The sequence below is a fragment of the Martes martes genome (assembly GCF_963455335.1).
Source record: "Martes martes genome assembly, chromosome: 6".
NCBI classification, from domain to species: domain Eukaryota; kingdom Metazoa; phylum Chordata; class Mammalia; order Carnivora; family Mustelidae; genus Martes; species Martes martes.
Genome location: NC_137893.1, coordinates 145,850,012 through 145,865,958, shown reverse-complemented (window position 1 = coordinate 145,865,958; position 15,947 = coordinate 145,850,012). Strand labels below are relative to the sequence as shown.

General features: G+C 43.7%; 6 protein-coding genes and 1 pseudogene across 7 annotated transcripts; 3 read left to right on the top strand and 4 right to left on the bottom strand.

Moving 5' to 3' along the window:
• Window positions 1-724: 724 nt before the first annotated feature.
• On the bottom strand, window positions 725-1,135 carry LOC308345082 (histone H3.1; the record flags this gene model as incomplete). The annotated part of the gene is made up of 1 exon (XM_080807042.1): window positions 725-1,135. The coding sequence occupies one exon, from the start codon at window positions 1,133-1,135 to the stop codon at window positions 725-727; it is 411 nt and encodes a 136-aa protein (XP_080663168.1).
• Window positions 1,136-2,044: 909 nt separating this feature from the next.
• On the bottom strand, window positions 2,045-2,437 carry LOC308344224 (histone H2A type 1-B; the record flags this gene model as incomplete). The annotated part of the gene is made up of 1 exon (XM_080805734.1): window positions 2,045-2,437. The coding sequence occupies one exon, from the start codon at window positions 2,435-2,437 to the stop codon at window positions 2,045-2,047; it is 393 nt and encodes a 130-aa protein (XP_080661860.1).
• A 317-nt stretch (window positions 2,438-2,754) lies between these two features.
• Window positions 2,755-3,160, top strand: LOC308344223 (histone H2B type 1-C/E/F/G/I). The gene has a single exon (XM_080805733.1). It carries the CDS (start codon window positions 2,779-2,781, stop codon window positions 3,157-3,159), a length of 381 nt encoding a protein of 126 aa, XP_080661859.1. The 5' UTR covers window positions 2,755-2,778; the 3' UTR covers window position 3,160.
• A 3,431-nt stretch (window positions 3,161-6,591) lies between these two features.
• On the bottom strand, window positions 6,592-6,952 carry LOC308344428 (histone H2B type 1-C/E/F/G/I-like; annotated as a pseudogene). The gene has a single exon. The product of its transcript is annotated as a histone H2B type 1-C/E/F/G/I-like (transcript).
• A 320-nt stretch (window positions 6,953-7,272) lies between these two features.
• Window positions 7,273-7,665, top strand: LOC308344975 (histone H2A type 1-B; the record flags this gene model as incomplete). The annotated part of the gene is made up of 1 exon (XM_080806869.1): window positions 7,273-7,665. One exon carries the CDS (start codon window positions 7,273-7,275, stop codon window positions 7,663-7,665), a length of 393 nt encoding a protein of 130 aa, XP_080662995.1.
• A 1,567-nt stretch (window positions 7,666-9,232) lies between these two features.
• On the top strand, window positions 9,233-9,643 carry LOC308344800 (histone H3.1; the record flags this gene model as incomplete). The annotated part of the gene is made up of 1 exon (XM_080806603.1): window positions 9,233-9,643. The coding sequence occupies one exon, from the start codon at window positions 9,233-9,235 to the stop codon at window positions 9,641-9,643; it is 411 nt and encodes a 136-aa protein (XP_080662729.1).
• Window positions 9,644-9,803: 160 nt separating this feature from the next.
• On the bottom strand, window positions 9,804-10,472 carry LOC308344427 (histone H1.4-like; the record flags this gene model as incomplete). Its single annotated transcript, XM_080805970.1, has 1 exon — window positions 9,804-10,472. The coding sequence occupies one exon, from the start codon at window positions 10,470-10,472 to the stop codon at window positions 9,804-9,806; it is 669 nt and encodes a 222-aa protein (XP_080662096.1).
• Between the last annotated feature and the right edge of the window lie 5,475 nt (window positions 10,473-15,947).

The window sequence follows — 15,947 nt, the reverse complement described above, 5'->3', positions numbered from 1 at the left end:
CCTGTGATTGTGGCTTAACTGCCTCGAACCCCAACGCTTTATGTTGAAGAGGAATATTGTTTCTTTCACTTTCTTAAATTATCCGTGGCCTTGAAAATGTCCTATACCTATGCCTTTGAACTAAGTTTATCTTCCCAATAGTCTCTTATTTATTATTTATATATTAGAAGAACTCACTATGAGACTAGGCAAATTTTGAGTTTTAAACTTTGATAGCACATAAGGTAGCATCATGAAGACCAACTTCTCCATATGAAAACCATTGTTTCCTTGCTTTCTAGCCTACGGAGTGGATTGGAGACCCACTAAAAAAATATGCACTTCATTTGATTCACCTAGACTTTGACTCCAGTGTTAATAACAAAAGTTGTCCTTTGATTTAACACTCCACAAGGATAGAGGGCTGCATGTAAATAGAGAAGTCCCTATTCCTTTGGATCCAATATGTAGAAAACACTCTCTGCCCTCCCAATCAAGCCAGACTAGTTTGCAGGACGTCGTGGCAGGGGAGCCGTGGAGCCACCCTAAAATTAAGCGATGGACTCTGCGACCTTACCAAAGCAGAGTCTCAAAATATATTGCATGCATCTAACATGGCCCGAGTGTTCTTGGAAAATAAACCACTTTGACGGGGACAGAAGGAAAGCATTACAACAGCTTTTTTTGGCAAAGTAGGTGGCTCTGAAAAGAGCCTTTTTCAAAGTCCAGAGACAGCAGGCTTGGTTTACGCCCTCTCGCCGCGGATGCGGCGCGCCAGCTGGATGTCCTTGGGCATGATGGTGACGCGCTTGGCGTGGATGGCGCAGAGGTTGGTGTCCTCGAAGAGCCCCACGAGGTAGGCCTCGCACGCCTCCTGCAGCGCCATGACGGCCGAGCTCTGGAAGCGCAGGTCGGTCTTGAAGTCCTGCGCGATCTCGCGCACCAGCCGCTGGAACGGCAGCTTGCGGATCAGCAGCTCGGTGGACTTCTGGTAGCGCCGGATCTCGCGCAGGGCCACCGTGCCGGGCCGGTAGCGGTGCGGCTTCTTCACGCCGCCCGTGGCCGGCGCGCTCTTGCGGGCCGCCTTGGTGGCCAGCTGCTTGCGCGGGGCCTTGCCGCCCGTCGACTTGCGCGCCGTCTGCTTCGTGCGAGCCATGGCCCGTCCGCCGGAGAGGAATCCGACCCGAGAGTAGGCAGCCGCCTTTCCGGACCGTATTTATAGATCAGTCTGGTTCGCAGGTCCCGCGCTGTGATCTGATTGGTTCTCAGATTGCTTTCGCGAGTAATGATTGGATTGCCGTTAAGATTTGAATATAGAATCGAAATTTAATTCTTGTTCCTATTTACTCCTAGTTTACTTGAAATTGAGTTCATAAAAGTGAGACTTCACTTAGAGTCCATTTGAATGCACTACATCCATGGCATTTTTGTGAAAAGGCAAAGACAAATAAAATAATTTTTAGTAAGAATGCCGTCCGCCATAAAATTTAAAAAGCCCGCCGTGACGTGTGATTGGCCAGTTATCTCTCCTTTGTTCTCTCTTTTCTTTCTACGTTTTAGACTTTCTGGCCGCAAGTTTGAATATACTGAATTTATAATTACATATACTTCTATGTAAACCGTGCATTTATATACTAAAAAAGAGTCTCAACCTGTGGATATATTTTGGTCTTGATTACTAGTTTGTCATTTACATAGGTTTACACCCCTAAGTTAGGTCGTGACAGAATTGTTATTTCCTTAACAGAGACTCTTGGTGCATTTGTAAACGTTTTATGTAACTCATTTCATGAATCTAATTTTACAGTATAGGAGATGGAAGTAACATTTTAAATAGAAATGAACGTTTTGTAGCCGTTAGGGGAGCATGAGCTACCCAATATTTAAAATAGGAAACATTTAAAACTGTTAGTGTCACAAGATTTCCCTGAATTGAAATGGTTAAGACATAGGGAAACACGTCACCTGGGGTTTGTAGGTATTTCAGCGCTTTTTTAGAAAACGTGGGTGGCTCTTAAAAGAGCCTTTGGTTTGCGGGAGAGGGAGTGCTGGTTTCGTTAACATTTCACTTCCCCTTGGCCTTGTGGTGGCTCTCGGTCTTCTTGGGCAGCAGCACGGCCTGGATGTTGGGCAGGACGCCGCCCTGCGCGATGGTGACGCGGCCCAGCAGCTTGTTGAGCTCCTCGTCGTTGCGGATGGCCAGCTGCAGGTGGCGCGGGATGATGCGCGTCTTCTTGTTGTCGCGCGCCGCGTTGCCCGCCAGCTCCAGGATCTCGGCCGTCAGGTACTCGAGCACGGCCGCCAGGTACACCGGCGCGCCGGCCCCGACCCGCTCCGAGTAGTTGCCCTTGCGCAGCAGCCGGTGCACGCGGCCCACCGGGAACTGCAGACCCGCCCGCGACGAGCGCGTCTTGGCCTTGGCGCGCGCCTTGCCGCCCTGCTTCCCGCGTCCGGACATAGCGAGGGGTATCCGAAAGCAAAAACCCACAGGAAGACCGAAAAGAAATGCCCTAGAAGCACCGAGAGATGCCAATTATAGTGCCGAATGGAAGTGGAAAACTCGAGTTTGGATTGGTTAGAGTCATCGGTTTCTGATCCAACCAATAAGAAAGAAGATTTGACGCGTTCAAATTTACATATAACTCGTCACTAATTTATTATCAAATCAGATCCAGATATTCTTGCATACCTTATTTGCATAGATGGACTATAAAAGAGGAGACTGTGTATCCAGGCGGACATCTTAGGTCTTTTTTTTTTTTTTCTTTTGGTCTGTGAATTGGGTTGCTAGTGTTCGAGATGCCCGAGCCAGCCAAGTCGGCCCCGGCCCCGAAGAAGGGCTCCAAGAAGGCGGTGACCAAGGCGCAGAAGAAGGACGGCAAGAAGCGCAAACGCAGCCGCAAGGAGAGCTACTCGGTGTACGTGTACAAGGTGCTGAAGCAGGTGCACCCCGACACGGGCATCTCGTCCAAGGCCATGGGCATCATGAACTCGTTCGTCAACGACATCTTCGAGCGCATCGCGGGCGAGGCGTCCCGCCTGGCGCACTACAACAAGCGCTCGACCATCACGTCCAGGGAGATCCAGACGGCCGTGCGCCTGCTGCTGCCCGGGGAGCTGGCCAAGCACGCCGTGTCCGAGGGCACCAAGGCCGTCACCAAGTACACCAGCTCCAAGTGAGCCCGCCAAGTAAGCCTCTTAGTATCCAACCCCAAAGGCTCTTTTCAGAGCCACTTCCATTTTCATTCAAAGAGTTGTAATACTAAGTATTTCTTTTTACTGGTGCAGGTAAGCACACTTTTAAAAAACTTTTATTTTTTCTATTGGCACGTAAGGTACTAGCCCCAAGGGCACAGGTCTGTGAATCGCCAGGTTTACACAGTAAGTACCATATACCTTCCCCAGTGTCCATGGTAAATACACTTTTGACAAGGAATTCGCTTGGAGACTGTCCTCAAAGGGGGAATAGCCTAAGACCACGTAATAAAGCCTGCAAGTCGTTTAATGCTTTAAAATTTCTCTTTTCTTTATATTGTCCGTGTTATAGAGCCTGGAGCTTTGCACTCTAATCCATATTTTACTATTTGCTTGAGGGATGCGTGGCTCCAAGCCCCCATTCATTTGAAGGCAAATGCCTACTTTACATTTGAAAGCATGTTTATTGCATTTCCTTTCTTTTTCTTGGCTTTCAAGGGACTAACAGTCTCAAGTTTACCTCCTTGAGTTCTCCCAGTCAGGGAAAGCCTTCTAGGATATAGAAGGGAATTGAATTTGAGGCCAGTGGCAGTCCAATAGAGTATGGGGTTTCCTCTCAGCCTAACAAAGCCTTTCTTCTTGGGTAACTCAGGACACTTAAGGAAGAGTGAACAAAGACCACCCAGAAGAGATGAGATATATAGGCCAGGTCTGGAGAGAGGAGATAATTCACATGAAAGTACTTATTAAAGTGTTGAGAAATCTCCTGGGTTTGACGTGTCTTTGAATGCTATCCAGAGACCAGAGTCAGAAGACTTTGGTGGGAATGTTCTGCTGTGTAAATGAACTTTGGTTCTCACACCCACTGTGCCTCACTTTATAAAATGAGACTTATGAAATATTGCTATTTAGTAATAAATTACTAAAATAAAGTATGGACACTTGTGAAAACAAATGCAATTTATAATAAAAATACACATTTAAGAGGGATTTGCAATGCAGAAGGTTTTTATAAACAGCTAAAAATTTCCATTTCTCCTATACTTCATATATAATAAATGCAAGCTTTTTAAAGTAGAATTATAATCAGAAGTAATAATACTACAATGAGTGAAGCAAGTGTTACTCCATGAAATTAGAGTTGCTGCTCTTAAATCCAGACATCCTGAACACAAGGAAAAAAGTAAATGTAAAATGCTCCTCTCAGAATTACAGAAATTTGAACATTATGGGAGCCTGCAATATTTAGGAAGAATGTACATGCATCTATAGTAATTCTGATCATATTTACACATTTAAATTTACATATATGTGTAGTTGTAATCTTAACCTCACTGAATACAGGATCAATTATTCAGCTATGGGGGTGTATTAATTAATTTCCTATTGCTGGTTTGACAGTATCAGAAATTTATGCCTTATATCGGTACAAATTTCTAATTTCATAAATCTGTAGATCAGCATTTGGGCATGGATCTCACTGAGCTGAAATCAAGGTGTGTGGAATTCTGCATTCTTCTCTGGGGTCTGTCAAAATAAACCTCTTGGCTTGCCTTTTCCAGATTCTAGAGGCTTTCCTCTTTCCTTGGCTCAAGGGCCCCGTTTCTCAATTTCAAAGCCAGCCAGCTGTCTATGGCCACACCCTCAGGCTGTTATCTCTCTGGTTCTGTCCTCGGGTTCCCTCTTCTACTTTTAAGTATCTATGTGTTTACACTGGGTTCACTTGGATAATCCAGGATAATCTCCCTTTAAAAAAATCAGGAGATTAGCAATCTTACTGCCACCTGCAACATTAATTGTCCTCTGTCCTGGAACCCAGCGTATCCACAGACCCGTAGAGGTTAGGATTTAAAGATAACCGGGATGACATTTCTATGCCTCGCACCGCAGGTCACAGTGTTTTTAGAATCTGATAGAAAGCTATATATTTTCTGTCCTACAAGTGGAAAGAATATACGGACACACTACTATATATATACTTCCAGGATATTCTTGAATTCCGAGAAAGGTCATTACCATGTTTAGATATTTGTTTAGTTCTGGGAATACATAAAGCAAAAATTGACTTAACAATAGAAGCTTACATATACAGCTACCTGGTATTTTTAGAAATCACCCTTTTACATTTCTCTCCTTGCTGCATTTGTTTTGTTTGAAAATGTATACATTCTTTTGTAATGTTGTTTTGTGTGTGTGTGTGTGTGTGTGTGTGTGTGTGCATTTGTGCTATGTAGGGAGTAGAAAGTTTGTTATCCATGGGAGAAATTATACAAGAATATAAGATAGTTTTAATTCTTTCCTACCTAGGTTGAAGCCCTAAAAATATTTTGTATGTGCAATCTTAGCACTTAACTCATGTGGCATACCATTCACGGCAGTTTATAACTTGAAGTAGGTTTCTAATTACAAGGACAAAAGTGTAAATTTCCATTACCTGTATTATATATATCTGCCTATGCCAGGGGAGTGGTAGTGTTACTAGAATGACATATGCATTTTTTTAAAAAAAGATTTTATTTATTTTTTTACTTGTCAGAGAGAGAGGGAGAGCAGGAACAAGGTGAAGGGCAGAGGGAGAAGCAGACTCCCTACTGAGCAGGGAACCCAATGTGGGACTCAATCCTGGGACCCTGGGATCATAACCTGAGCCCAAGGCAGACACTTAACCAACTAAGCCACCCAGGTAGCCACATATGAAAAAATTTTTTTTAATTTAAAAAGAGTTTCTGTTGACCAGAACAGAAATTAGCTGATATAAAATCCACCCAGGAGGAAAATAACAATTTCAAGGGAGAGGCACCAAAATATCCTTAAAGGGAGTTTCTTTTCTGGACCGCCAGTATTACTGCAATGTGGTCTCACCTGTCACTAAACAAGCCTTGGGAAAATCCTCATTACCATTAAACCACCTCATCTTGGAGTCAGTGATGTTTGTTTTTCAATTTTCATGCATTGGCTTGTTCCCACTAGTACTTACAAATTATATTGCCTTAAGCAAACAAATCCATTAGAAGTGTACAAAGATTAATCTGGAAATAAGCCAGTTTCTTTTTACCACAACATGCCACAAATAAAAATAGCGCTACCAAATTTCTTAAGCCCTCTTGGCTTTTCACAGAACCAATGTGTAAAGGACACTACATCCCAGCAAGCTTCAGTGAAACAGTCTTGTCACCACGTGGGCCAGGCTTGTAGTTAAAAAGGGCAGTAGAGACAAGAGAAGTCCATCCTACCGTCAGCTACACTGGTACCTTTCTCTTTCCACCAGTGAAAAGGTATCTGTTTTAAGGCGCTAGTACCATACACCAGCAAGGCTAACATTCCAGCAAAGCAAACCCTCTTCAGCACTTACATTAACTATCAAAGCCGCGACATCTCACGCCGAAAAACTGATTGGCCCTTAAGTATCTCTGGGGTTCAATCCGAAGACATTTTGTCAGGATTTTTTTGGAGCTCCAACTCCCCGGGCAGCAGCAGGCGCACGGCCGTCTGGATCTCCCTGGACGTGATGGTCGAGCGCTTGTTGTAGTGCGCCAGGCGGGACGCCTCGCCCGCGATGCGCTCGAAGATGTCGTTGACGAACGAGTTCATGATGCCCATGGCCTTGGACGAGATGCCCGTGTCGGGGTGCACCTGCTTCAGCACCTTGTACACGTACACCGAGTAGCTCTCCTTGCGGCTGCGTTTGCGCTTCTTGCCGTCCTTCTTCTGAGCCTTGGTCACCGCCTTCTTGGAGCCCTTCTTCGGGGATCGGAACAGACTTCCGTGGCTCTGGCATGACGAACAAAAACTAGGATTCTGAGATAAGAAATATGTGCCCTGCTTACAACGCTCATATTTTATGGCTCCTATGTGACCGAAGTGCTCAAAGAGTTAGACTTCGATTGCATAAATAAATCTAAACTGCAACATATTATGGATTTTACGTGTCTTTAATTTTGTTTTGTCATTGGTTGCAAACTTCCAAATTGTATTAGCCAATCAAACCGCGCAATTTACAGTTCGGCTTGTAAGTATAATTGCTTCTCATTTGCTGGAAGGATTTGTATCCCCATTTTCTTTTTCCGTTACGGAGCATACCGGTTAGAGAGTATTAAAATGTCCGGTCGCGGGAAGCAGGGCGGCAAGGCGCGCGCCAAGGCCAAGACGCGCTCGTCGCGGGCGGGTCTGCAGTTCCCGGTGGGCCGCGTGCACCGGCTGCTGCGCAAGGGCAACTACTCGGAGCGGGTCGGGGCCGGCGCGCCGGTGTACCTGGCGGCCGTGCTCGAGTACCTGACGGCCGAGATCCTGGAGCTGGCGGGCAACGCGGCGCGCGACAACAAGAAGACGCGCATCATCCCGCGCCACCTGCAGCTGGCCATCCGCAACGACGAGGAGCTCAACAAGCTGCTGGGCCGCGTCACCATCGCGCAGGGCGGCGTGCTGCCCAACATCCAGGCCGTGCTGCTGCCCAAGAAGACCGAGAGCCACCACAAGGCCAAGGGCAAGTAAGGTGGAGAAATAGAATCTTAATTCATTGAGGGGTCCATTTTAACCAAAGACTCTTTAACCAAAGGCTCTTTTCAGAGCCACCCCCATGCTCATTGAAAGGGCTTACATTTTCCTTATTAACTGTAGCTCATTGAAAATACCCTGAGGGATAGTTTATCAATTCAAGAATGGAAGTCAGTATTTCCAACTCCTCACAAAGGTCAAACTAGCCATTCAGTTTAGAGTACCATAAAAATAAAAGTTGCCACCTACAAATTAAAATGGTATGTAGAGGTTGAGTCCACCTCAAAAGTATATGAATACCAGTGTCCTGGAGCATTGTAAACCATCCATAAGATAATGGGAAGTGTAATGCTTGGTTTATGTTTAAAGTTCGATCCAAGTCTAGTTAGTGATCTACAGATTAATAAAAGTATATCTTTATTAATATACCCTATTGAAAGCAGTTGTTTTGTACCTTAGTGGACAAAATAATCTGGAAGTGATACTTTAAAAAAAGTTAACCAATATCCAACTCTACTGGGCTGGGCCTAATTCGGTGTCACCTGGACTGCAATAATATATGGCCTGGAATTTGTTGTCCTTTATACAGAGGTTTGTAACTCGGGTTCAGTATGACTTTAAAAAGATACACAGTGATGTTTTTGTACCATTTACAACTTTGGGTATCTTTTTTTTTTTTTTTTTTTTTTAAAGATTTTATTTATTTATTTGACAGACAGAGATCACAAGTAGGCAGAGAGGCAGGCAGAGAGAGGAAGGAAAGCAGGCTTCCTGCTGAGCAGAAAGCCTGATGTGGGGCTCGATCCCAGGACCCTGGGATCCTGACCTGAGCTGAAGGCAGTGGCTTAACCCACTGAGCCACCCAGGTGCCCCAACTTTGGGTATCTTTTAACACCATTTTACACAACCTTCAGTTAGTGTAGAATGACTATGTATTTAATGAGATTCAGTAATATGTATGAAATTAACTCAGGGATAATGGTACATTTTAGAGTTATATAAAACATTTTGAAAAACCCGAGTTTGAACAGATTTCAAGAAATAGACCTGAAATTAGTCTTCCTACACTCCAGCGAGGGTAAAAAAATTACTTGGCCAATCACATCTAAAGGGCGTCTTTTCAAAAACCATCTAAAGAAAAGCAGTTTCAGGGGCCAAAACTTAAAATTTTATTCAGCCAACAAGATAAATCATTGGACTAATTGGTATTAAATTGTGCTTTCAAAAGCCAAAGGACATTGTAAATAAACAGGTGAGGTAGATAAGAGATGACTGTAAGGTAGACGCGAGAGTGTTGAAAACACCAGCAGTTAACAAGTGGATTGGAGGAATATGGTAGGGTTTTTTTCCTTCCCTTTTTTCTTCCTTTTTGTTAATGGAAAACATTAGTTTTTGGTCTAAATGTACTGGAGGTCATGTGATTCAGGGAGTGAACGTCACTACCAGTATCTTCATTTGGAGCTCTAGAAAGCAAGTATTTGTCCAATCAGAATAGGGCTCTGTATCTAGTAGTAGAGTTTGGTAGGGTTTCATTTTTCCGTCAGCTGTTGTGGTTAATTTTGGGATGGCTCGCACGAAGCAGACGGCGCGCAAGTCGACGGGCGGCAAGGCCCCGCGCAAGCAGCTGGCCACCAAGGCGGCCCGCAAGAGCGCGCCGGCCACGGGCGGCGTGAAGAAGCCGCACCGCTACCGGCCCGGCACGGTGGCCCTGCGCGAGATCCGGCGCTACCAGAAGTCCACCGAGCTGCTGATCCGCAAGCTGCCGTTCCAGCGGCTGGTGCGCGAGATCGCGCAGGACTTCAAGACCGACCTGCGCTTCCAGAGCTCGGCCGTCATGGCGCTGCAGGAGGCGTGCGAGGCCTACCTCGTGGGGCTCTTCGAGGACACCAACCTCTGCGCCATCCACGCCAAGCGCGTCACCATCATGCCCAAGGACATCCAGCTGGCGCGCCGCATCCGCGGCGAGAGGGCCTAAATTATTCTGAGCCAGTGATGAGAGCGTTTGAACCTTACGTTCCAAGGCTCTTTTCAGAGCCAACGACCTTTCTGTGAAAGATTGCTGTGTACTTACTTTAGGTTTCTTAAATTGTGACAGATACTGGAGAAAACAAGTGCTACCACATTTTTTCATAAAGCTAATTGTGTGGCTCTGGAAAGAGCCGTTGAAGTATTCTCAACTGGCTAAACTCTTCCTTCTTGGGCTTGGCCGCCTTGGGCTTCGGAGCTTTGGCCTTGGCCGGGCTCTTGGCCGCCTTCTTGGGCTTGGCCGCCTTGGCCTTCTTCCGACTCTTGGCCACTTTCTTGGCGACAGCCGCCGCCGCGGGCTTCTTGGCCTTCTTGGGGGTCTTCTTGGCGCTCTTCTTGGGGGCGCTGGCCCCCGCGGCCTTCTTGGGCTTCTTGGCCGCCCCGGCCGCCTTCTTGGGCTTGGCCGCGCCCGCCTTCTTGGCCTTGGGCTTGGCCTCGCCGGAGGCCGCCTTCTTGTTGAGCTTGAAGGAGCCCGAGGCGCCGGTGCCCTTGGTCTGCACCAGGGTGCCCTTGCTCACCAGGCTCTTGAGGCCCAGCTTGATGCGGCTGTTGTTGTTCTCCACGTCGTAGCCGGCGGCCGCCAGCGCCTTCTTGAGCGCCGCCAGGGACACGCCGCTGCGCTCCTTGGACGCGGCGACGGCCTTGGTGATGAGCTCGGACACCGGGGGCCCGGACGCCTTGCGCTTGGCGGCCCCGGCGGACTTGCGCGCCTTCTTCTTCACCGGCGTCTTCTCGGCGGGAGAAGGAGCGGGAGGCACGGCAGGTGCGGTTTCAGACATCGTGCGTTTGGCTTCCTGGAGGGAAAAGCGGAAAACAAGAAGAAGAAGAAGAAAGTCTCGGAGTTGAGCTGCGCGGCCGGCGTGCGCGTGTGTATATATACAACCACGACGCCGCGCGCTGATTGGCTCCCGGCTCCGACCTCCAACTTGACAGCAACCGAGTCTCCGCTCTGTCCCGGAATTGTGTTTGTTACAACCGAGGAAAGCAAAGAAAATAAAATTTCCTGGGGAGGAATCACACCGATGGTATTCGGTAGCGAAGCGGGACACCTCCTGCTTTGAGATCTTCAGGCTTTCTTCCTCCAGTTTGCGTCACGTTAGTCTCAGCCGTTTTCAAAAGCCCCCGACACTCTCAGAGATTCACAGGTCAGAGAGACAACTTCTCGATTTTCCCTTAAAATATAAATTCTTCCCTTTGTGCTTTCAATCGCTTGCTCTCTAGTGATATTCTAGACATTCTTCGCTCCTTATATATTCAACAACTGCTCAGTTCTCATGGAGATTTACCCAGAAAGTCTGTTTCGTATGAAGAGAAATAACACAAACTCCTCGTCTCTTTCTCTACGAGAGTGAGAGTCAAGGATGCTGTCATCCTTTAGCTGTCCATCCATCCATTAGCTGTCAGCTAATTCTGACGCAAACAGTCATTACTTTGAAAAAGCTTTATCATTGCTTCTCGTCCAATTTGGAGTGTTAGTTTGGGAGTTTCAGAATTTCAAGATTTGTCCAGGAAAGTGAGGAATGCAGCAATGTGTTATCCTCCTGACATAGTTTTTGGTCCTGTGAACATAGATGGTGACAGAGGAAATCCAGGAAGGATATGAAAGAGAGTTAGACCTCTTTATTTGTTTTTAAAAAATCTTTTACTTACGGTGATTGAATTGGGGGTTAGGAATTAAAATATTCATGAGCTTTGGGGTACAGTAATCTGGCATGCCTGGCGAGTATAACCTTTGGTAACCTATTAATGTAACAGAATGAAAGAATATATATATACATGCAAGACACACATCCTCACACGTCCACAGACTTACAGAACTCACTTGAGAGAAGGGCAATATTTGAAAAGCGTGTTTTATATTTGCTACTAGATTTCTTATTTATGCAAGGAAATAAGGTTGTAAGAAACATTATAACTTATGTTTAATGTTGCATTGGGACTAAATTTATAGTTGAAAGTGATTTAATTTTTATTTTCATCACTTCCAATTTTTTCTCTTTAATGTAGTATGTTTATTTTGAAACTTGTAGCAATCTGTGTTCCCCTATGACAGTGAATGAAAGAAATGCTGGGAAGACACAGAGCAACGCCTAAGAGGTGAGTGTTTCACCCTCCTTTCTGATCCCCTCAAAATCAAGAAATGACTGATTACTTCTTTCAGCACATCCAAGTGAACCATGAAAGTTAGTGTTACTAACTTAAATATGAACGTGATTCAATGGGTAAGATGAGATGAACAATCAACTCAGTATAAATCATTTTTACTTTGTGTATTCACTCATTATAGAGCAAATGTATTCCTAATTCTCTTAACGTGGTTTGAGTATATATATATAATATATATATTATTATATATATATAATATATACACATTTATGAGGGAAAAGAATCTCACAAGTCTCATATATAATATATATATATATTATATATAAACCATTATAGCTGGTTTTGAAGGTTATTCACTGATAGCAATGAAGAGTATGAATTCCAGAAAAGCTGAGCCATGGCAGGCTGTGGCAGTAGTTAGTGCATACAAGAAACAGAAGAACAAGAATTATATCCTTCATGGGGGAAATAATAGAGAGGCAGTACCAAGAAGAGATATGTCTAGGCTGCGTCAATGTAGGGAATCTCCAAGGTACTGCCCCAATCACCTTCATGGGCTCATGAGTTACCGTGATGTGGATAACTTCCAAGTCTCTCCCTTCAGGTCTGTCTTCTTGCCTAAATGTCGTAAACTCGTAAACTTGCCTAAACTCGTATTTCTGGATGCTTCTGGATATTTGCTATCATACCTCCGTACACCAGACTACACTCTCCCTATAATCTCTACATAACCAAACTCACCATGTTTTTTCCAATTGAAATATATCATTCACCTTGACATAGCTGTCAATTCTACATACAAAACCCCCATTCTTTTTATTAATTGAGGCACACTTGAGTTCTTTGGGAACTTTTAGTCTATTGAAGGTCCAGAGGAAGTATGAAGTAAGTAGCCAGCTCCAGTGACTATCACTGAGCTCTGAGTAGTCCAACTGTGTCCCTCCTTAGACAGTCTTGATCCTCACCTCAATATACACAGAGGATAGATGCTTCAGTGACCATATTCTTATTAGAAATGGTAAACGAACTTGAAACTTACGGGGTTCACTTCACCTGTTGGAGAACTACAGGAACTCTGTCAACAAAGTGATCTTTCTGTAGTAACGTAGAGGGGAGAGAAAAAAACACATGACTGAGTAAGCATTAACAGAATTACGTTCAGGTAGCTCAGCACAGTACTGACTACATTTACGAGGGAAAAGAATCTCACAAGTCTCATAGAGCAGAGTGAAATGGATCTGTTACTTCTCTTAAGTCAGATAAACAGGGGATAGAGCTGGTGACAATTCTGTATCTTGTGAGAGACCACTATGGTAACCCCAAAGGAATCTTTTTACACATCTAGACAGTACTTTTAAGTGATTTTTAAAAAACGATTTTATTTATTTATTTGAGATAGAGAGGGAGAGAGAGAGAGAGAACATGCGTGTGTGTGTGTGTTGGGGAGAGAGGCAGAGGAAAAGGGAGGAACCGACTCCCTGCTGAGCATGGAGCCTGACATGGGGCTCGATCCCAGGACCCTGAGATCATGACCTGAACCGAAGGCAGGTGCTTAACCAACTGAGCCACCCAGGTGCCCCAACATCTAGCAATTATTTGGGTTATAACATATTATGTAGAGGTTATATCTCCTCACCCTAGGAAATATCTCTCTGTTGTCAGAAATAGGAGATGGGGCTTAATGCCTAGAAAAATCTCTCTGTTCTGAAGGGAAAAGTGAAAACTCAGACACACTATTTCTTCAAGATGAAATGTTAAGAGGGGGAGGAAATAACCTTTGCTGTTGCTAAGTGGAGAAAATCATTGCCATTTACCCTTACACACCTCCATCAGATTATTGTTACTAACACACGGTTTTCATACCAACATTCATGGCATTTCCCAATGCTCCTCTCTGCACATCCCCCCCCCCCCCGCCAAATTTGCTTTATGTAATTGGGTGGATATAAATTAGTGAACAAAACTTAAGCAGGATACATGTAACAATTTAACAGAACCCGATAATCCTCAGTTTTTCTCAAATTCATCTTTAAGTCTTTCCATCATGGGGCTTATAAGAAATTTAACCAACATATGGATAGTACAGAGTAGTGTCAAATCTTTAAGAAGTATTTATGACATACTGAGTTCTTCTACAATGCGATTATGGTTATTTGTATGTAGAAAAGTGTTAGAGTCAATATTCTACTCAATATCAAATAAATGTTTCTGATTTGTTTGATTGACATTGCTTCTCCTTTTGTTTATGAATGATTCTTAGCTGTAACATCACTGAGCTGAACAACTACATTACCTTTGAGTACGTTAGGAAAAATACACATGGTGAACGGATAGAATGTTACGAACTACATCTTTACTAGACCATTTCTACCTCTAATACTTCAGAAGCTTAGAAATCCAGAGTGCTCTTACATTGACTGCAAGAAAAAAAATAAAGGAGACACTCTCTGTTTGAGATCTCAACTAGGAAAGTCATGTGGTTCTATAAATTCTGTGTTTGTGTGCGAAACATGAAATACGTTTATCTTAATTCTCCCTGCTTAGACTCGTCAGGCAGCCAGCAGACTTTCCTTTTCAGGAAACAGACACTGAGATGTCTTTATATAACTTCAATCACCTCAGCGCTACAATAATAAGAGATGAAGTATCCTTTTGCTATGGTTCCAGACAGTAAGGGAAAGAGGTCGCAAGAAGGAATAAATCAAAACTGTTACAACTGAGCAATGTTTCTCAGCTTCACCGCGGTGCCACTTTCACTTGACAGAAGCACGGTGGCATAATTGAAGCTCAATAAATCAGACATCTTAACATGTAAAATTTACCTTGACTTTTTAAAAAAAGTGATATAGCTTATTTTAATAACAGTAAAATAATCATGCCAACCAAACAAAAGTACAGATCAGTTAAACTTCTTTAATTATAAATTTTGATTAGTATATTGGAATTGGAAACAAAAAGAAAACCTTAACATAAAGGCATACAATTTGGTATGAACTAATAACATCAATATTTATAAATAAAATATGATTTAGAAATATGTGGTTAAAAAAACAAAAGGAATCATATATGATACACATTTACTATCTAGTCAATGTAGACATATTTTCTTTTTTTTAAAGGATTTTTAAAAATTTACCTTTTTTAAAAAAATTTAAATTCAAATAACATATAATGTGTTATTTGTTTCAGGGGTAAGGTCTGTGACGCATCGGTCTTACACAATTCACAGCGCTCACCATAGCACACACCCTCCCCAATGTCTATCACCCTGCCACCCCATCCCTTCACCCCCCTCCTTTGCAGCAACCTTCAGTTTGTTTCCTATGATTATGAGTCTCTTATGCTTTATAAAATTTACCTTGACTTTTAATTATCATATTAACAACCAAAATAATTACATAACACACACAGGAAAGGGTAATAGTAACCCCCACTTTACTTGAATGGGTTCTTGGCATTATCTCGATTTTTATAGAAAAATGATAGTGCATCTATGTTTGCTTACAAGCTAGGCGATCACTTTGAATTCTGCGTTTCCTAACGGCAAACAGATAAAACACTTATAACAGGTTGTTAATAAACTGGTTTTTGAGCATAGAGCCAGCCCCCAGGATAATAATATACTATTTAAAAAGACCTAAGGCAATTAATTCCATTTCCGATGGAAAAAAAGAACTGTGCAGACAAACTTACAACTACTTATTTTGTAACAGTGTTATAAAATGTCACTTTTAATAAAACTTTGTCCCAAATGCCAGAAACTTCAGAAAAAAATTTGGGTGGGGGAAAAAGAGGGTTACTTCATTTAAGAAAAATAACCACTATCTTTTTCCTGGTCTTCAACACACACTTTATTTATTTATTTTTTAAAAAGATTTTATTTATTTATTTGTCAGAGAGAGAGAGGGAGAGAGAGTGAGGGAGCATAGGCAGAGGCAGAGGGAGAAGCAGGCTCCCTGCCAAGCAAGGAGCCCGATGTGGGACTTGATCCCAGGACACTGGGATCATGACCTGAACCGAAGGCAGCTACTTAACCAACTGAGCCACCCAGGCGTCCCCAGCACACACAATTTAAACATATAGCTGCTGGAACACTTTACACAATTCCTATGCACTGGTGCATAACAAGATCTAAATACAATTATATT

Excerpts from the sequence above, each read along its gene's own strand:
- LOC308344223 (XM_080805733.1), top strand. The coding sequence starts at position 2,779 with ATGCCCGAGCCAGCCAAGTCGGCCCCGGCCCCGAAGAAGGGCTCCAAG.